The following is a 21,760-nucleotide window of genomic DNA, read 5'->3' as shown; positions in this document are numbered from 1 at the left end:
TGCCAACATGACAGTGTTCTGTGGGCTCAAACTGGGCACGATGCATACGTACAGTCATGGTTTAACATACGGGATCAGAAGCTGACACATGGCGAGTGAAAAACGGAGTGACGGTGGATTTTGGAGATTACCACTTTAAAATTTGTATCCATTCGTGCGAGCTGAAAGAGCAGATGTGGGCACACAAACATACGTACACTCCCACTCTGCCCAGTTTCTCAGAGAAACCGATGTTTATAAGCAGCAGTTTGTTCCAAACCCAAGAAACACTTATCCAGCCCGATGATGTCATACAGACATGTTTGCTTTGAGGTGTGTGTGTGTGTGTGTGTTTTGTAGGCTATCCTTTATTCAGCGCTCGTGTGTGTGCATAAGTTAAGTTAGCAAACATGCTGGGCTTTCTTTTTGGGAAACAGACAACATCCAGTGTTTAAAATTATAACACGCAGACTGCCCACTGGGATTATGGTGCTGTGTGGTAACAATAAATGTGACAGAGAGCAGAAGCGACAGACAGAGGAGGAGGAGAAAAAAAGAAAACAAAAAAAGCGACATAAAACAGATTTGACAATTTGAAACCAGGAGAGAGATCAGAGAAAGGAGGGAAAAAGGGATAGGAAATTCTCTGGATTTATAAAAAATGAAACATAATTAGCTCAACTGCAAAATGTATGCAGATTTTTTTTAAATAAATTTAAGAAGTAGAAACGTCAGAATTCAGCCAAAAGTATAAACTTGACAGAGTTAACCGTTTCATTTTCTGTCCTCAGCGGGAGCTAACGGTGAATGAGGGATCTGATCAAATACAGAGGAGGCACATGGGATGCAGGAGCCAAACATAAACTTCACTTGCTTCTCTCATCTTTGGCTCGTCTGCATTCATTTATTCTCCCTTTTATTCCCTCCATCCGTCCGCTCACTGGTTCCCTCTGTTGGCTCTAATAAAAGCCGTATGACTGGAAAAGAGCGATACTTTCAGCCCCTCCAGTTGTGATGATTTAATGCGAGCCAACAGACCAATTGGATTTCGGCAAACAGACTCCCGATACCCCCTCGCCTCCCCTGATTTGATGTGACCTGAATTTTTTCAAAGCTGAGGATTTAATGCTGTTTGGATAAACCTATTCCACGTCCAGAAGGCTTTATGTCATTTGCTACAGTCAGATGACTTGTTTAAATGTATGAAGGTTTAGATACTAATTGATACCATGTCCACTCGACTGAGGGTAAAAATTTGAGAACGCACAATTTTCTCTCTGTTCTGGATTTCCATTCACACTGATCCGCAGATTTCCATAAACAAACTTCCTCTCCAGCGAGTGGATTTGAGTTTGGACTTAACTGGGCAGATGATTGCCCAGAGCATTAACAGGTAGAAATCAAGTAGGACTGAAAACGAAGCCAATGCATTAATATAAAAAAAAGCTGCTCCTCTAGGCTTAAAAGAAGAAATAATTTCCCCCAGGGATTAATAAAGTATTCTGATTCTGATTCTGAAGAAGACCTATTCCCTGTAGACTTCTATGTTAAAAAGTTCAGCTTTAGAGCTGAAATAAACAAACATGGTAGAAAAAAAAACAATAAAAAAACCTGTTGCGGTCTCTACAGCCAATTTACCCATTATAATACTGCACAGGTGGGTGGATTTTATGTAACTCACTCCACTGAATTCTGAAAGAGTTACAATTTTTGGGGGCTTAGCTGCAGTGAATGACAAATGGGAAACAACTTGGTTGCTAGCTGCCTGCTATTTTTCACTTTCACTGATTTACATCACAGAACCTCCACTTAACATGAGATTAGGATGAGACTAATTTGATTAATTGGCAAGAGGTCGGTAACATGATAGGGTATAAAAAGAGTTTCTCAGAGCCACAGATGGGTAGAGGATTATGGTAAAAAATACTGGCAGCTGCCAGCAATACCCCCCTGCCTTCTGGTAGATGCAGGTGTGGTATTCCTAGGTGACTTCCTTCTTTCTTCACAAGATTTTCAGAAAACTTGACCTCTGAAGTTGACCTTCAGGCCGAGGTCTCTGAAATTAAATTGTCAGAGATTTTTAATAGCTGCACCTATTGCATGAATTACTTCATCCTCAAGTTCTCACATTTGCAAACTTGGGTGTCCGTGCCACCTGCCCGCCCTGCAGGGCGACGACAAAACCTCATCAGCCCTTTATGACTGAGCCTCACTGAGCCTAAGTTTACAGCATTAAAAGCATATTTAAGGGCATTTTCATTGTTTATCCTGGTCTGAATCAGTTGATGAGTTTGTAAACTTGGAGCATTCTCTTCTGTTTTGAGAAAACAAGCAAGAGGACAAAAATGCGCCACTACAATTTTACGGCTAGTTGCTACAGTTTGTAGCACTACTTGGTCTTCAGCTCAAATGTGGAGCGTATGCCTGGTCTTTGGGTTGGGTCATTGTTGGATTACATTTTTACCATACGTGAACTGCTCTGGAGTTGGTTTGGAAATGCAGTCCACCTCTTCCAAAGGGTCTTGTGAGGTTGTGGTTCACACTCGAGTGCGATTACCAAGTTTACATTTGCAGAACTGAACCGCAATAAGGGTAGAAATGAACCAGCATTAGACTTAAATGAACTAAACGGTGCAGGTATGAAAACACTATAAGGTCTGATTAAGACTTTTGTGGTGAATCTTACTCAGGTGGCCAGCACTGTTGCTGGGATTTATGCTTGTGCTTGGTCTCTATGGTTTGGTCATTTTTTTCCAAGGACAAACATATTTGTACCTCGAGTTTTTCCACCTTATTGTACATTCCCTTATGTCAGTCTGAAAACGAACTGGTATAAAAATCCACCAACCTGTACTGTTTTTATGAAGAATTAAATAAGTTTATAAGAGTTAAACAACTATAGAGACCACAACAGGCTGTAAGCATGCTTATTTCTCCTCTAACGCTGGGCATCTTAACACTGGAGTCAATGAAGATCAATGCCTACAGGAATTGCAGTTTAAGAATTTAAACATTGCCACCTGATGCTGACTGAATGAACGAATGCCGTATGTGGACAGACGTTTTTTGCTAATGAAATAAATATCTTCTTTCTCTTTTCTATTGTAAAGATAACTGTGAGCAAACGCTGGTAATACTGAAGAAGAGTGCAGACAATGATTTTTAAAGCTTTTACTTTTTGTGGTGTGTCCTACTATAAATCCATTTCCATCACACTGAAACTATGATAATTATTAGTCTGTTTTATACTTTCCGACATGAATCACTGTGACGTGACCTGATCTTGGTAGGATTTTACTATTCCCACAATATTGTGAGTGCCTTTTATTTGGTCGGTAACTCACCTCAACATAACTTACCAGAATGGATAACCGCTGTTTAAAATACAAGATTTCACTGAGGAAAAGGAAGGAAAGGAGGATTTCCTGTCACTCTACGGTTCACACTTTTACACCCCGGAGATGCCGAATGATCAAACTCAGATTTTGTTTTCCTTTTCAGATGTGTGGCTGTGTGCGGCGAAACGTCTGACATGGTCGCCGACATGTCGTTTCCTGACCTCACCTCCTTACAATAATTCTCCCTTCGCTCAACTTTTCGCCTAAATTTCACCCTGCTGGACGATTTCTCCTGAGAGCTGTGGGCTGTCAGCGCTGAGACCAAAGACCCGACTTCAGGCTTAACCACAAGGCTGCACGCACACACGGGAACACGAACATACAAACATAAAGGCACATATAGAGAGGAAGATACAGAAAAAGGAAAAAAAATACCACATGTATCAAGAGCCAGACTCGAGCAGAGGTCATAGACATATTGTGCATATTCACACACACATACAACAGGACGTTAAAAAGCCACAGAGAGGACACAAAGAGGGAAGACGACATACTTTCATCCCACACAGAGACGTATAGAAACAAGAGCAGACACATGAAACTGCACTTTAAAAGAGCCGTGGAGAGACCAAAATGCCTCAGGTGAGCCAGGGTTCAGTGCAACACAAACACACACCTGTTTACGTTCCACACCCTCACAAACAGGCACACCTGTGCATCCAACCCAAACACATACACATGACATGCACACCTTTGATGGTGCTGATGACCTGGTCCAGGTGTTTGTTGTCGTTGCGGTCTGGTCTACAGCTCGGACTGATCTCCAGCGAGTAGTCTGGTCCGTATTCTGTAAAAAACTAAACACACACACACACAGATCACATCATAAGGTTTTGCATTTGCCGATTTTGAAATAATACTTCATTTTTCTTATTCACAGTCATGTGTTCATCACATTTGCCCAGAGTCACTGCAGCAGAGTGCCAAAATACACTCTGTCTTCTTTGTCTTTGTTTTTTTTCCTCTTTTTTTGGAGAATGCAGCTGCTTTCCTGGAAAGTTTCGGGGTCTGTTTGGACTTTGAAGAACTGAACTGACTGGTGATGAATATTTACACAGGCTTTCAGGGATCTTTTTTTTTAAACATAACAGTGAAATCAATTCAAAACAGTGGTTAAAAAAGGACACACTTCCTTCCAGTTTTTGACCATCATTTCTGTTTTTCTCAACCATATCAAGATATCTCTTTCCATTCTTTCTGGCTTTGTTCCTGTAAAGCCAGCCACACAGTTCTGGGTTTGAAACTCAGGCCACGGCTGGACACTTATGAGGAGCTTGCATAATTTGCTTCCACAAATTTCCTCCAACAGCTTAGAGATTAACTCAGCAGTTTAGTGTTGGGGGCAGGGGTAAATTCACTTCTAATGCTCACATGCTACATTTTCAGGAATTTACAAATCCTGTACCAGGAGACCAAAATGCAGGAAAGTTCATTTGAAAGGCTTCTAGTTTCTTAATAGAAAAGCACAAAGCCTAAATAGTATTTAAGTTTTGCAAAATTATTATTGCTCTGGGTTTCTGTCTGACTGCAGCTGTTACAAGTTAGCAAAGACCCATTATCAAGTCTTGAGTGAAGGTCTGTGTCACCACCTTGAGGTCTTGAAACTGGATGAGGCAAGTGAGGGGTGGATCTGACTGTGAAGCTTACTGGCCAAAAAACCCCCCCAAAAAACAAAAAAACTTGTGATTGACAAGTCATTAGCCAATATCTTGGAGAATCCTCCTACGTGACTCTTAAAATGACCATAATAAGTAAAACATGTACTGTATTTTCCGCATTATAAGGCACACTTAAAATCCTTTAATTTTGTCAAAAATCGACAGTGCGTCTTATAATCCGGTGTGCCTTATGTATGAATTCTGGTTGTGCTTACTGACCTCGAACTGATTTGGTACACGGCGCTCAAAAATCTGTGGAAAATGTTTTAGCACCACTTTGGTAAGCTACCAAGCCGCACCGCTAGGTGGATTGTCGGAGCCTTACAGCTACCGTAATCAGGAGCCTCGTGGAATAATCTGGGTCCAAAACTCCGTTGGCTTCAGGTCCCAAAGTCAAACGAACACTGCGGCATCACTGAGAGTTAAAAACTGTCTAAATCTTTAATAAAATGATCAGCATTGCTGCTTTACCAGGTGTAACAATTAAGTTTAACATCCAGGCATCCATGAAAACAGAATGTATAAAATTCAACGGAGTTAGAAGTTAGTAGGAAGTTAGCTCGCTAGTTTCCACCTAAACATGATATACCATGTTCTGACTGAGAGATTTCTGAAACAATTAAAACGTAAAGCTCTGCTATCACTCCCAACATAAATGAAGAGAGAAAACTAAACAGCAGTTAGTCATTAATATACTGCAACAACATGGGAACAGAGCAGCGGCGAGAGAATTCAACATTAATGAATCAATGGTACGGAAGTGGAGGAAGCAAGGAGAATGAGTTGAGTAAAGTTTGACTTATCTGACTGTTTTGTTTTGCTTAATGCGCCTTATAATACAGTGCGCCTTATGGTCCGAACAATATGGTATTTAATACTCTATTCAGTTTGATCTGAAATTTGGAATTTCGGCCATGAAGTCATCAGGAAAGTGTTCACTGTGGTCAAAGAGCAAGGAAGCAGAACATGGTTCCATCCATCACTGCATATGAAAGAGGAAGCTCAAAGATTAGTACTTCCCCATGAAGAAGGGCCAATGAGTCTGGGGATATTTTTAATGATGTTAGTTAAAAGGTCAATACGGCACTTATTTCATGACACTCCATCCAATTGCCCATTGAGCACCAAAAGCCAGTAGGATTCAATTCTTTAGACACTGTGCAAAATTTCATGGTAATCCGTCCAGTATTTGTTGAGATATTTCCATCTGGACCAAAGCAGTGCACTGATTAACAGACTGATCCCTCAAGCAAAGAAACACATTTTTCAGATAGACACATGTTGTTTATATTCTCTGATTCTTTTTTCCCTCCTGTGTTGTCTGGGAGCTGGATCAACACAAACAAAAAAATATACGAGATTCTGAAGCTTGTACAGAAGGAAAATGTAATGCATAACACAGAAGAGGAACCACAAATCAGTCAAGCCTCTGCTAAGACAGCCTGGGCTTTGCCAACTTGAATAAAAAAATAAAAAAAAACAACTCAGAGTATTTCAGCAAATACCAAAGGCTTTTCAGGCAGAACCCGGTGTCAGCCAATTGAAAAAAAGAAACAGGTGGAAACCCAGAGAGTGGGTTCAACCAGAAGTTAAAACCAGAGCACGTCAGTTTGGGGCCATGACTCAGTGCCATGAGAGCTAAGCAAACTCTGAGGCCAGGTCTGACCACAAGTGCGTCAGTCCGTTTGCAGTGACTGTTGTGAAAGCCTTGGACTCTGAGGACTCAGCAGAAACACGTTGAGCGAGCCAAGCTGAGGTCTAATGCAGAGGAGTGGGACATGTAGGAAAACGACGGCGATTAAGTGAAGATGGGGGTTAAAATGGTAAGAAAAGATTATTAAGTTAATAAGATATCAGGAAACAGTGAATTGGGGCTTAGATTTGTTTGATCAACAGTCAAAAACCTTGTATCATAGAACCTCAATTTGTCAGATAATCACGTAAAAGAAAAGAAAAACAGGGTTGAGTGATCCTGTTCAAGGACTCAAGTACTGCAGCTTTTGGCACTTCGGCGTTGAACTGACGCACAAAGGTTTGCTGCTCAGCCTGTCCGGGGTGTAACGCGTCTATCCTGACAGCTTGGATGGGCAAAGGCTCAGGCGCTCTGCAAAAGCGTCCGAGTACTCAAGTAAAATCAAACCAACCAACAACTGTAAAAGTCTTCGGTGCAGGGATGCTAGGTTCAGCTGTGGCTCACCAATCTGCCTGTGAGACCATTTAATGATTTGATCTAATGAGTTTCTGCAGTTTTACAGATAAATATCTGAAAAAAGACAAAATAGACTCGATTAAAAGGACAATAAAATGAAATTGTCTTAGTTTTATCAGTGTGGAAATAGGAACGTTTCCTGAAATGCAACAAAGCTGGTCCCCTTAGAAATCTTCAAAGTTCAGTTTTGACTTTTTAAGAGTTTGAAATGTCCGTTCTGAACTTGCCAAACCTCACTTCTGACTAGGGGCGGGTTTTGATAATCAATTTATCAATTAAAATCGATTCTGGCTTGGATAACGTGATATCGATTAATTAAATCCTGAATCGATTTTTTTAATATTAATTTATTTTGCCCGAAACGCCAGAATCTCAGGTTAAACCTCACAAAATTTCAAGAACCACCAAACAGCTAAAACAGTAAATGAGAGCAGGTACACAGATTCTGCACGAAGACGTAAACACAAAGCGCGGACCCGCGGATCAGAATCAGTGAGATGTCGCCTTTCTCACCCGACAGCACGGACACGGTCAGGGCTGAAAGCCGACAGCTCGCTGATTCTGATGTTTCGGCGGGTCCGCGCTTTGTGTTTATGCCCTTTTTGCCGTGATTCTAAAGCTGTTAGTTTTATCTCTCTCCAAACAATATTGACCGAACAAGCAGCAAAAGAAGATCCAAACTACGCTTCACATAAACATCGTCATGAATTCTCTCTGACTTTTGCTGTGTTGCTTCCACCACGATAAAATCACACTTCATGTACAGCTCTCTCTCTCTCGCTTTCTCTGTATACTTCAAGAGCAGTTTCCCGTCTAAAAATCTGTTTTGTGCGTTATTCGCTTGCTTGTTACGTACAAGTCTACCGTTGTTTACAGCGCTGTCGGCCGCTGTTTTTTTCCCTTTTACTTACTTCCGAAAAGAAAACCTAATTTCTGCTTTTCAATAGGCTTCTGAACAAATGTAAACTTTTTAAAATGATGCAAAATGCAAAACACTTAGCCGTGTCTGTAATAAAACCTCTGTAACATCAGAGGTAATGTTCATATGTTGATTAATGGTTTTCTTTCGTTTTTGATGTACTGCAAAATATTTTTATAAAATCCAAGGCCAGGAAAATCACCTTCATGTTTTTCTGTGTTTTATCTTCAGCTACTTTGACACAAAGGCATCTGCTGTGATGCTCACACCTTTGATAAAGTCTTGCGATTGTCAGCTTCCTTTGTATAGATACAAAAATATGTAAATGTACTGATCTGAATTATAATATTTCTGACTGTCAAAATTTCCCAGATTCAAATCGAATCGAATTGATTCGGGACCTTGTGAATCGGAATCAAATCGATTCTAGAAATCAGTGACGATACCCAGCCCTACTTCTGACCACTACCGTCCATATTATAATAATTAAAAATCTTTAGTAGAGCAGGACAAGGTTGCTGGGGAGAAGGAGGTGTTGATGCCTACTACTGCCCTAGAGCCTTGAATGAGTTTTAGAAGATGGACGGATAAACAAAGCCAACACTAAAACAACGACTAAACCTAAAACTCAACTTCATTTCGCAGTCCCATGGTTACAGCTTTAGAAGGATTCAGTTTACATTTACATACAATGAGAAAAAGTAGAAAACTTTATAAGCAGACTGCAGTCAGTGAATATCTGGCTTCCTCTTTTGTTTGTTTTGGACTTCCTAAACTTACATTATCAAACTTTCTACTGTCACATTTGCTCCTCTGGCTTAAATTACCTCCCCCCCCCCCCCCCCCCCCCCCAAAAGAAAAAAAAAATAAAAAATGTCAGCTTGGCCCCCTTGAGTTGGCGTTCAGTTAGCATCCCCTAATGATTCCTGCGTTGATGTTGCAGTCACTTAGAAGTCGAGGATATCTTGTTTTGAATGGAGCCTCTGTAGTGGCTTAGGTGTACATTAGTAGACAAGACTTCACAAAGTCTGCTGGAAACAAACAAAACACACATACACGAACTGAGCCAATGTGCAGCAGGAGTATACTTTTGTTTATATGAAGACAAAGGCTACTCTGTCTTTGATTAATGGTCTTGTGTGAGTCAGATAGAGAGAATGCACTCCTGTGTATATGTGCTAGATTTATTAATGCGTCCTTATATGTGTGTTTCGTGTGATTATCCACGTATATTTGCTTGTGGGAGTTCATGCACACAGAGGTAAGGCCCTGTTTTAGTGTGTGTGTGTGTGTGTGTGTGTTTCCAATTACTTCAGATGAGTTTCTGTGTCTTACCTCCGGCCTCAACAGAGCCCAACGTGACATACACACACACACACTGTATTCCCATGAACCCAGTGCTCTGTCTCCTGCTGTCCAGCAAAACACACACACACACAGACTCCCACTGACTGCTTGTTTGGCTTGGATGACCATGGAGAGAAGAGAAAGAGGGGAAGTGAGGAAAGTGAAGCCCATCCTGACACACTTCTTCAACATTGTCTTCATAGTAGAGGCAAATAAAATGATAGCCAGTAATTCTGTGCTGTTTTTGTGTGTGTGTGTGTGTGTGTGTGTGTGTGTGTGTGTGTGTGTGTGTGTGTGTGTGTGTGTTTGTAAGAGAAAACGCCACATGACAACAGATAGAGGCGATCCAGTGACGCAGCACAGCTATGTCACCTGGCCAAGGTCAGGAGACAGAAAATACCCGGTGACTGGCTCCAGTGTCTCCGGCAGAGACGCCCAGGGAGATAAATAGGGAAAGGTCTCTGCTTATTTACCATGGTCCTATACATGGAAACTTCTGTCCATCACTCACTGAGCCTGTTTGTACTGTGAAGGGAACACTGTGTGTTCTCATCAGAATGTCTTTATAACAACCCCCCCCCCCCAAAACAAATAATGTAAGGTTTTAGAACTATTCATTAAGTTAAAATGCTTAATCCTCGTTTAGTTTCATTTTCAGCTCCTGCAACAAAGCTCTGTTCTTTTAAAGTGCACTAAATTTAACAGCTTGTGTCCATGGATTAGTTTGTTGATAATATTTGGAGCTGTAACTATGTAACACTGCTCAAAAAAAGGAAACGACCAAGTGTAACACAAAGGGCCAGGTCACAACATGAATTGGGGGCTTGTCCGGGATTTGAACCCGGCAGCTCTCACACCCGAAAAGAGAATCATACTCCTAGACCAGCTTACCTTTTGCGGCACACACACACACACACACACACACACACACACACACACACACACACACACACACACACAGCTCACTAGCTGCAACCCAACATGGCTCTCTGGCACTAGAGCTCACCTTTCTCTGGCCTTAAGCATTCTTAATTACTGATGGGAGTCAGCTGTACAAAAAAGGTGGCATCTAAGGCAGAAGATATAGCAAGACACACACACACACACACATGGTCAATTTCAGGGGGAGACCGTGCTAGGGCTGTACCACATGATAATCAGTGCACCAGTTAGGAATCAGAAACTAGTTTGAGTCCATTTCAGCTGCTTTGGTGCAAATCAAAGTGACAACATGTACAATGAAAAAGTGACAACAGGCAAACACATAAAGGGAAGTCTTTCTTCTGATTTCTCCATATTTTAGCTTTTTATTAGGGTCCTTATCAATGCTGGATGTCCCAAAATAAAGGAGCACTGGGAAGCAAAACCGCCACATATTTGGAATATCGAAGAAAATGATCCAAATCGGCATCTAAAGTTGAGGTTTAATACCTGTTCCATGCACACTGAAAATGTTCACCAGCTTCAACTCCCACCTTACAGAGATATATCAGGAAAGGACCAAAGCTACACTGGCTTTTTTTTTTTTTTTTAAAGGTGCATACCAATCAGGTGCTTATTCATCAACAATGAACATCACACGAAACCCAAAAGATTGCCGGCCACAGCAGCCATGTGCTGTTAGCAGTTGCAGCTTCAGCCCTAAGTTGACCAGTCAACTCATATTTTGCCAAGACAAGCTGCCAAACCAGAAACCAATTCACTCTCCCTATGACAGATGGATGGGTAGATGTAAATATAACAACGCTGTAATGTGTATCACTCAACACTGGCGAAACAATTCACTCCACCACCATTTCGAACCTCCAATTGTAGATTTTTTTCACCTTTTGAGTGCAGGAACATGAATGGGAACATAGCAAACAGGAACACAAATCAATCCAAGTGCTTTCTATCTAACATTCATACTCTCCAATAAAGACATGGAAAGAAACTTGGGTTCCAGTATCGTGCCCGAGCATACTTTGCCAAGCAGACGGAAGCAGTAGATGACCTTGCTTTACCTTCTGAGCCTCAGCCATTCCCAGTAATAAACTTCATTAATATTAGCATAACTCTGCAAAGATTAAGTAAATTTTAAAACATTGCAACATCTTCTAAAGTATCTTTTAAAAGTAAAAGCTGGTCTAATTGATTTCATCCCTCCACCTTTAAAAGGTGCTCAGGACTCCTGGGGACTCCATCGGCCTGAACAGCTAAACAGCTTTAATAATCATAAACTTCTTTTTTGAATTAATTATTTTTTTATATGTACATTACCTCAGCGATGTTACAATTAAATTAATTTGCAACTGGCAAAACTAAACATGCCATCATCCATATTTTCCTGCCAACAAGGAAACGCACCAATCAACAAAATATCCTCCATATGTGCGTGTGTTTATCTTTACACTGTCTATAAATTACTAATCTGTAAATCTGTGCCGCTCTGAGTAAATAAGAGGACCTTCACTAACCCCTGCCCCCAATCAGAGCATTATAATAAACTCTGTTATGGCTCATACGTGTGACCAGTTCACATCAAGGTGACGGCTCCTACATCTGAACATGCAAACAACAAACTGGCTGCAAAAAACCCAAAAACAAAACCCAAAGAAACGCTGTTTACAGCGTTGTTTGACGATAGCACGAGAAAACATCAGTTCATATTTGTGTTTGAGCAACGAGTACATGCCCTGTGAGAAAGCTGGAGTGTGTGACAGTACGCACCAGGCTATGTGTGTGTGTGTTTGCGTGTGTGCACGTGTGCGCATGTGTGTGTGTGAGAGTGAAAGAGAGTGAGTGAGAGAGAGAGAGTGAGGGAGGGTTGTTTGTTTTTACAGCGATCAGCAGGATCTCCAGCTATGAAGGACACTGAGCAGCGCAGCAGGGAGGAAAACATCTCCGAAAACAAATGTAGTCTGACTCATATCAAGCTGCTATCTAATAAATGTTTTCAACAAGGAAAAAAAAAACAACAAAAAAACCCAAAAAACAGTGTGATGCCCCAATCACGGTCACATTGCGCACGTACTCCTCTCCCTCACTCTGCATCTGGACTCTCTCTCACCCTTCCCACTTTTCATCAGTCCATGTTTTTTTCTTGGTTCATCTGATAGTTTTCCTTTTATGGAAACCTGCCCCGCAAATACCATTTGGACTTCAAAAAAGAAAGAAAGAAAGAAAAAACACTTCTATTCTTGAACTGCTGCTGTAACAGTGTAATTGCTCCATTGTGGCAAGAATAAAGGATTATTTTATACTTTGAAGGGCTTTCATACTATGAACCCCTGGTATAGTTTCAGTGTATCAGACATCAAATGTAAAACAGTGAAACTAATACACTGCAGAAAAATACCAGTGGATTACCGTGTGTTGCTGTGTGATACATATATTATACTGTAATACACTTCTATACACTAATATCTGGTAACACAATTGTTGCTTATCATACCTATACTGTTACTGTATATCAGTGACAGACCTTCCTAAATGTTCTAATGTTAATTGTGTATTCTATGAATATTATGAGTTATATAAAATGCATTCACATTTATAAAATCTTCATCTGCTGCTTCTTAGAAAACAAATATTGTTTGCTTCAATAACAGCGGGGGGGAAAAAAACGGTAGAACTTTCTATTACAGCTTGGTAATAAATAGGTAATAGTAGGGGGAACAGGGTAATAATTTGGTGATTTCTTAGTTATTACTATGCAATTACAAAAGTAATAATTATGTAATATTTAAGTAACATAATGTAGCAACAGTGGTTATAGCTGAGTAATATTACCCGGAAACTTATGTAATAGCATAATAAGAGCCCCAAAACTGGGGGTAATAACATGGAAATAGAGCTCCGCAATAATAGTGTAATAAGGAAGAAAAATAATGCAATAATGTGGTCATTTTGACCGAGCTGTAATAAAAAGTGCTACCAAAAAAGTACTTTAAAACTTAAGATATGTTTTGAGAGAATTGTGTATAACAGTAGGTAAGTAAGGTTTTTTTGTAAAATATCTTTCTGCACCCCACCACCTGTTTAACTTTGCAGGATTAGTTGCCACGTATCTGCAAAACCTCAGCAGATGAACCGGTGACTCCGTAAAACTCTGATGAACTGATGCAAATTCCCTTCATAGTTTGTTGTGAAAATGCTCAGATCCTCCAGATGCCACAGATGTTTGGAAATTAAAGGCGAGCTTATCAATGCCATTGGAGCACAGCTGGACGTGTGTGCTTCAACTTCACTTTTATAGAGACAGGAATAAAAGGAGAGTGCTTGGAGAAAAGTGAGTGAAATCATAGTTACTGGAGATTTCCTGTGCTTTTTATTGGTCATACTCCACATTCTCCTCTTCTCCCACTGTCTGTTTGGAGCAAATAGTCTGTGTGGCTGCATCAGTACAAAAGGTAGACTTTACCCACTGGTTTCTAAAGCCTTAAGATTAGGATTTTCATTGTTGCCACCTTGGCTGCAAAAACTGGATGGGATGAGGAAAAGTTGATCTGACTATAAAACTGCATGTTCACTGGTAAATTAACATATTAAGGATAATATTTGAAAGAAAAAAGGATATGACTATGATTTAGAAAACAATGTGAGCAGCTGAGCCGATAAGCTCATCAGCAAAGCAAAAGTGAAAGAAGCAGTTTTCCTTTAGACTTCTACAGGACCAGAAGTCTTTTTGCAACCACCGCTGTTGTCATTTGGTGGCCTGCTGTACACTTAGTGTAGAAAAAAGGTTTGCTGATAAGAAGCTGATGAAAATGGTGGATGGATTTGATAGATTCTAGGATTAAAAATAAAACCATATTTCTGCTTTTACTACGGGTGGCATTCTTAGAAATCACGGCTAAAGTTCACGTCATGTTTGGTGTGAATGGACCATTACCCAAGATTCACTGCAAAACTTTAAAATGTCATTAGGGGCCTAGAATAAAAACAAACCCTATGATAAGAAAAAAAGAGAATTCACAAAGCTTTTACCAGACTGATGAATTCATGGTAGGATAAGCTTTTACAATAATGCTGTAATGTACAGTGATGTGGTTTTACTGACTCCTATAATGAACCCAAAAGAACTGAAAGCCTCCAAAATTCAAAACTGATGCCTTATAGCCTATAAAACATCTCGCCTGAGAGGAACATAAAAGTATTCAGGATCAATTGTAGTCCAAGCAGCTTGAAATAAAGGTGAAGGGACTTCAAGTTGTTTTTAAAGATGTTTCACCTCTTATCCAAGAGCCTTCTTCAGATGAAAAACCAAAAGGTGGAGAGTCCCGGGTACTTGACCCGCTATTAACACGTGAGACATCAGGTCTTCAGAAAACTTTAAGTCAAGTTGCTTTTGATGCAAGCTCCTTAGACTACTATGACCTGGATGACTGAGAACCTACACAGACAGGATCAGTGGTGATGCCATCTTCTGGGATGGAGTCATTTATGAACATGAGATGAAGACAATCACTCAACTACAACAGAGCCGTGGCTCCATAAAGGGTAGACAGAAAGGAAACAGAGTCTTTCAGTTCATTGTTCACCGATAATATGTCGCAGGATCTCCAGCTGCAGCATTTTGAACTTAATCAATCATAATATTGCAATAATGAGCTTCTTCAGTCAGACTTTGTAAACAGATACATTTCCCTACGCCTACACACGCTATTGCTTGGTGATATTTCCTGTGATTGAGCCTGTGAATCTGGGAGCCAGCACATCCCTGACGGCACCGAGGGGCAGGACAGGAAGTGGCTGCAGACAGGAAAAAGGGGAAGTAGGAAGTAAAGAGGCGGGATGCTTCCCTGCTGCCAATCTGGAACCAGAGACGTCCTCCCTTCCTGTGCGGCTTTGAGACGGACACACGTTTGTATCTACTTCTGTTCCTCTCACCAGAGAAGAATCTGATCGAAGCGGGTTGTTGGGCAATCCAAAGGAAAAAAAAAATCTGGCTGACTTTTATTAGTTTGTATTCTCTGCTAGTAATTTAATACCCACGTATTACCATTATCTGCACAGAGATGACGGGATAACTTGTTTCCAGACTAGCTCTTAAGGAGCATGTTGCTTAGAAGGAGGAAAATTAATTTGAAAAAAAAAAAAAACCTTTCCAGTTGTTCTCAGTTTAGCAGCTTGCTGCCCAGACAAATAAAATATCCTTTAAATAATATAAATATGCTTATTTGACCAGTGGGGTCAAAAGAGAGAGAGAGAGAGAGAGAGAAAAGGCCTTGCTTTTGGACTGCAGATCTGGTTTAGCCTTCTAAAAACATACAATAATTCTTTGGCCAGTTTTCAGCTTCCTTCAGTACAATGATTACATTTTTCTACACAGAAATATTGAACGAGTTAAAAGTCAAGGTTTTGCTTCAAAATACCAATATAAGGCAGTGCACCCTCCCACACTGGGTGCTGATCCAGCCAAGCCCAGTTGTTGTTACACTATGAGCTTAATGGGAGCATGGCAGAGACAGGAAAAAGAGATGAGCAACAGAGACGTGAAGGTACAGCGTGTGACAAAGGATATGAGCTGGATTCACATCAACAACATTGCGAGGACATGGCATACGTGTTTGCCCACTGACTCAGCAGTTTGGAAGTTACTAAGAACAGAAATAAAGGTGGTGGTGGCAGGGTGGGGGGTCTCTTCTCTGTTTCTGTCCTTGAATGGTACACACTGAGTTTTTAGAGAAAGATCTGATCCAAATCTGTGCAACTTCATGTTGTTGTCACCGTCACCAAAAATAGTCTCAAATCAATAGCAGCACTGGAGCAGTACACTCCTCTATGATATGTGAATATATCCAGGGGTTAAAAACAACCATAAATATTGTTTTATGTGCAGCATTTTAAGCACACACACAAAAAAGACTATTTTACTCAGAACTATTCATTGATTACTCTAAAATGAATGTGCATAGTTCTTAGTCCTTTGACTTAAACTGATACCTTCTAACACAAAGGTACTCCATTAAAATTTAAAGATCAAACAAAGATCCAAAATATCATAAAGTTATACATGCATTATAATTCAATGCAATGCATTTTGAAGCGGCCTAACAGTCAGATCAGTGTCTGTATGCAGTCAACAACTGGAAGTTGAAGTACTAAAGTACAATTCAACAGTATTATATTTTATTATTATAAAATAATAATAAAATGATCTTTTACTCATTACAAGTAAAATAAGGTTTGATTTTTGTAATTATTTCAGCTTCATAATCTCCTCTCTGTCCGTTTTCCTGACTTACTTCTTTGGACTTTCTCCGTTTTCATCCGCACTCTGAATAAATAATTTGATTGACAGATCAATGAGTTATTGGTCTGTGCTAAAAAGACAAAAAACAAATGCATAAATTGAAATAACCATAAATAAAAGAAAAGTTGTGCAAAGTGAAATAGAAAGGTCCATTAAAATCTAATCATAGGTCCGGGTACAGATCTGGATGCTGGTTCACCTGCTGTTGACCTGCAATCTACATGGATCACAATATTGGACCACCTACCCGCACAGCAGCTGCTCGGCCAAATAAAATCATGCCATGAAGCTCCCAGCGCAGAGTATGAGTGCAGATGTTAATGCCAGAGGATGTTAAGGAACCACTTCTAAGAGGCAGAAAATTTGACTTGTTGCAACGGTACCACGCTCTCTGGAACGACCCATTCTCTCACATAAGTCTGTGAAGGCTAGGTGCTTGATTTCATACAGCTGTGGCAAGGGGACTGAAAATACCCGAATTCAAATATTAACAGGTGTAGACCAACACTTATGTCTATGTATTACTTGTGATCGTTGGATCGTCGAACACCCTTTTGGACTCTTATAGCTGACCCAGGTTTTTAAGGTTCCCCAACACTATTTGTGGAGTGTCTTGTGGTGACTGTTGTTGAATTTAATTGAAAAAGATTTAATTGAAACACTTGAGAGATGAGATGACGAGAGATGAGAGTTTCCATTAAACCACTTCCATTGGAGTGGAAGTGACCACTTGAAAAAAGGTATTTTATTATTAACTAAAAATGGAGAGTGGCCTTCAGGTCTGAGATGTTTAAGTTCATATGGTTTTAAAGATGTGGTGTACGTGCCAGTGACAGAGGTTACTTTAAGGGGATTCAGAGGAGTATTAAAGACCCTACTGTGGTTTTTGCCCTTCTTCATGACATAACACGTTTAGATAAGATGATACCCCACCCCGCCTTAAATTAAAGATAATAAATCTAGGCTAACAGGCAAAGCAAAACCATGTGAACATCACATGTGACAAATAAAAAGTTCCTGTAACAATAAGAACAATTGTTTCCACCCTCAAAATAAAGTTCAATATAAAGACAAACTGTTCTTGTCAAATGAGAGACACCAACTAACCTTTGACCCGTGCGGCTATACTTAGCACGCCCAACACCGCGGCTCCTTCGATTCACACGCAGATAGGAGCCGCCGCTATCGCACAATGGGGGGGAGAGGGGGGGTCAATCGGGATCAGCTCAGCACTGGCAGACAATACGAGTCAGCAGCGAAGGTTAACAACTTTCAACCCGGTGGCTGGAATCCTGGCGTGTTTGCATTAGATACTGAAATATAATGAGTGTGACTCAAGCAGAGGCATTGTGTGCGTTATCTGCAGTGTAATATTTTGTCTAGTAATCAGCGAGTATTACAGCACTTATTGTTGACGTGACTGGCCAACTCTGACTGATGTTTGTGTTCTTTAGACTGCTATTTTTAATTATTTCATTTGAAGCCTGTGTGCTGCAAGAACAGAACACCACAAATCCTCTCGGGCACTGAAAATAAACCTTTCCAAATAAATATTTAAAAGCAACAAATATGTTCGGACTGGTTTTAGTGAGATTTCTGCAGATAAAACAGAGTGTTTGAATTTGTAGTTTTTGCATTTTCCTTCGACTTTGAGCCACTTTTGCCAGTTTGCCTGTTTGAGTTTCCTCCACACTGGTGTCCATTTATCATACAATGAAGCACATGAGAAGCGTTATAAAACAGGCCAGTGCATTATCTGACAGTAATGAATGTGTGTATTCATGGGGTTTTGTCTACAGCGGAGCAGGAGGAGTAAGACGCACTCACACAAACGGGCACAAAGGTAGTTTTTGTTCCCCGTGTCACTGGAACTGGAACAGCTCTGCTTGGTCATCGTGGATAAATGCCCCTCTTATCGCACACAGAGTGAGCTTCAAACACACACACATATGCATTCACATACATACATGCATACACACATATATGTGAAGTTTAGCAGAGGTTGCAATTTACCTTGAAAATAGGTTGTTTCATGAATCAGAAAAAAACAAGACATAAACACAATAAAATTTAAAGTGTTTCAGGTGGAAAACCGTTTGTGTGTGTGTGTTTGTGTGTGTGTGTCACCTCATCTTCATCAACTGTGGCAGCTGGCCGCACTGATAGTTGCTTTGTTTTCAGTGAGTGCTCCTTAATGAGGTCAAAGGCCATTTGGGGCCATTGGACGCCCGACGAGGAGAAACAAGAGGTACGTTCTTCTCGACCAGGACGCACACACGCGTGCGCACGCACGCACACACACACGAACACACACACTGAGGCGCTCACAGCTATTCATTACATCTGACCAAGACAAGGTCCAAAAAATCAGCTGCTGGAGAAAGAGGCTCTTTGTGCGTGTGAGAGCATAGGAGCGGGAGAGACAGATGGGCGCGCCGATTTCTATTTGGAGAGAGGATGGCTCTGTTTGATTTACCGAAAAGCAACTGGTCACATGTCCCGTGTTTCACAACCAAGTCAACAAATAAAATACACAGTGACATTCTTTTTCTTCCTTCCTCGCTAAATTAAATCAACAGCATATGTATTCTCGCTATTTTAAGAATCCTCGCTGACGTCCACCCTTTTGAACTAACTGGACAGGTAAAGCTGCGGTTTAAGTCCTTCCAGTCCGACTTCTATAACTCCTCTAATAACGTTCACCCAGACGACGCGGAAAAGAAGAGAGTGAGAGGAGTCTGTGTTCATCGCAGCAGACAGAGAGGAATTGTCAACACTGCTACCTGTCCCGCTCACCTGTACACAAACCCCTTTATTGAGATCGGGCAGCCATCTTTGATTAGATGGAGTGACTCAGCAGACAGAGGACACAAGAGGGTGTGTTTGCGTTTCCATGCATGTGTGTGCGTGTGATGGTACAATGAAGGGGCACATTTGTCCTCATGTGGGAATATGTAAATGTGTGCGATGGTGGCTGTAACAGGCAGGGAAAGGGAGGATGTGTGTGAGTGTGTGTGTGTGTGTGTGTGTCCGTGTACCTCATGGTCAGGTATTTCAGAGGAGAGAGTCTTTCCCAGCACTTCTGCTGTCAGGTAGGTCCAACACCGAGCTGTGTTAGCCAGGTTATAACCTCCTGAGTAGAGAGAAGGAACACAGACACATATGAGGAGAAACACAAATGATATAATCTTTATGGAGTACCTGGAACCCACATGAAGGCAAGTTTGGAGCCCTGAAAACTATTAAATATGAATTTGAAACTTTTAAACATTTACATCTGCTCAAACCTTGCATTTGTGATGAGTAGCCAATCAGAGTAAAATTGGTTTACAGTTAGAGGAGCAAAAATTGCTCCTTTTACAAAGACAAAGTAGTCAGGATGTACATCAAGGCATCAACTGATCAACATCACTTAAGTTTCACGCCATGTGTGAAACTTGTCCGGGCATGCCCAATTCATGCCCGGACATCTGCGTGCTTTGAAGCTGATGTACGTGTGTATGCATGGCTACACTGCTCCATCTTTGTCTTTAAATGAGAGAAAACAGGAGCAGGACGATATTCCTGACAGGTGGACTGATCCTTAAATCGTAGCATGATGTAACTGCATCTGCAGGAATGCTAGTTTATCTTGCACCCCTACTGTTTTTCCACATTTGTTTTTGTCAGTGAAAAACTGGTGAAGACTGCATAGACAGGTGAAAAATCGTAAACAGAAAGAGAAGGCCTAACATCACATCTGGCCAGGCTGACTGTCACACTGGAGCTCCCCAGGGTTCATTATAGGGTTTCCTAGTCATGTGCTCTTTTTCTTCTGTGTTTTGCACATATCTAAAATATGCTCTTATTGTGTGCTTTTTTACATTTTTATCTGATAATATGGAGCTCTGCAACACAAGGTTTTTCACCCTACTTTTTGTAAATTTGTGGTGTGACAATGAAGCTGAATCTGAAGTTGAAAGAAAGCAGAGCCAGCAAGTGTTTGACTTGATACAACTTTACCTGTTTAGCAGGAATCTACCACTTATTGCTCATTAATTAAATCTAAACCAATCAGTTTTGTCAGAAATAAAACTTCTAGTCTACACATTTCTCTTCCATCAAACTGATTTTTATGTTTTTCTTGCTTAATCAAGGATCATCAGCTTTAAACTACTGCCCGTCACATTTGTGACAACACAGTTTGCTCAGGGAGATGATGGTTGTGCCTCAGCATGTGTGTGCTGCTAAACTGTTGTTCAATCCTCCACTTAAACCTTCAAACACTTTCTTAAAGCAGTTTGAATCTCAAACTACAGGGCGGGCCTGACTGGTGGGAAAGAGACCCACTGCAGGATGGGATGACCAGAGGAAAAAAAACATATGGGGTCAAACGAAGTTGAAGAACATGATTCCTGTAGAGAAAACATACAAAGACTTTACTGATCCTACTGTGTTGGCTGTTCTTTCACTGGAATAAAACTTAAATCCTTTGTATTGTTAATAATTTGTCTGTCCAGACTGGACCATTTCCATATAAAATAAAATCACTTCATTACTTTACACAGGATATAGCACAACATCTGTTTATCTGTAAAAAAAATAAATAAAATAATATAAAATATATATACTCTATTAAGTTAAATGAGTGGGGAAATCCATTTTGAGCAACTGTTAGTTTCCTTTGCTATATTGATGTTTGGGGGCTGTGTGTAGATATCACAGGAGTTATTGTTTTTTGAGTGATGCATCATGTAAAGTCGCTGTGAGCTTCACCATTTAGCATCCGAAATCTAATCAGTTCATCCCCAAACTTATTTGTATTTGTGAACGAGTTTGGTTGTGGCCAAAAATGTGTTTTTTCCTGAGGCCACAGTAAGCTTGTAAAAGAAAAATAAGTTTGCATGCTGCAGAACTCCAATTTCATGACATATGACATTTTGAGCACACCTGCTCCTCGTCAGACAATGAAACACAGGGCGACGGCATCTTAAATCACCTGTGATTGGTCACATGACTACGACCAGTGACAAT

The 21,760-nt window shown here is 40.6% G+C and overlaps 1 protein-coding gene across 2 annotated transcripts in view; it reads right to left on the bottom strand.

The window, feature by feature from the left end:
• hdac8 (histone deacetylase 8) overlaps positions 1-21,760 on the bottom strand; it is a 54,047-nt gene that overhangs the window by 21,709 nt on the left and 10,578 nt on the right. For both annotated transcript variants that reach the window (XM_084923623.1, XM_084923622.1), the window contains exons 9-10: positions 19,786-19,880; positions 4,069-4,174 (exon numbers count right to left, since the gene is read on the bottom strand). In XM_084923623.1, coding sequence (XP_084779749.1) covers positions 4,069-4,174; positions 19,786-19,880 — 201 coding nt within the window. The remainder of the gene's footprint in view (positions 1-4,068; positions 4,175-19,785; positions 19,881-21,760) is intronic.

This window comes from Perissodus microlepis, chromosome 3 (assembly GCF_051167445.1).
Source record: "Perissodus microlepis isolate ML-2025 ecotype Zambia chromosome 3, ASM5116744v1, whole genome shotgun sequence".
Taxonomy (NCBI): domain Eukaryota; kingdom Metazoa; phylum Chordata; class Actinopteri; order Cichliformes; family Cichlidae; genus Perissodus; species Perissodus microlepis.
This window is presented reverse-complemented; position numbering and strand designations above follow the sequence as displayed.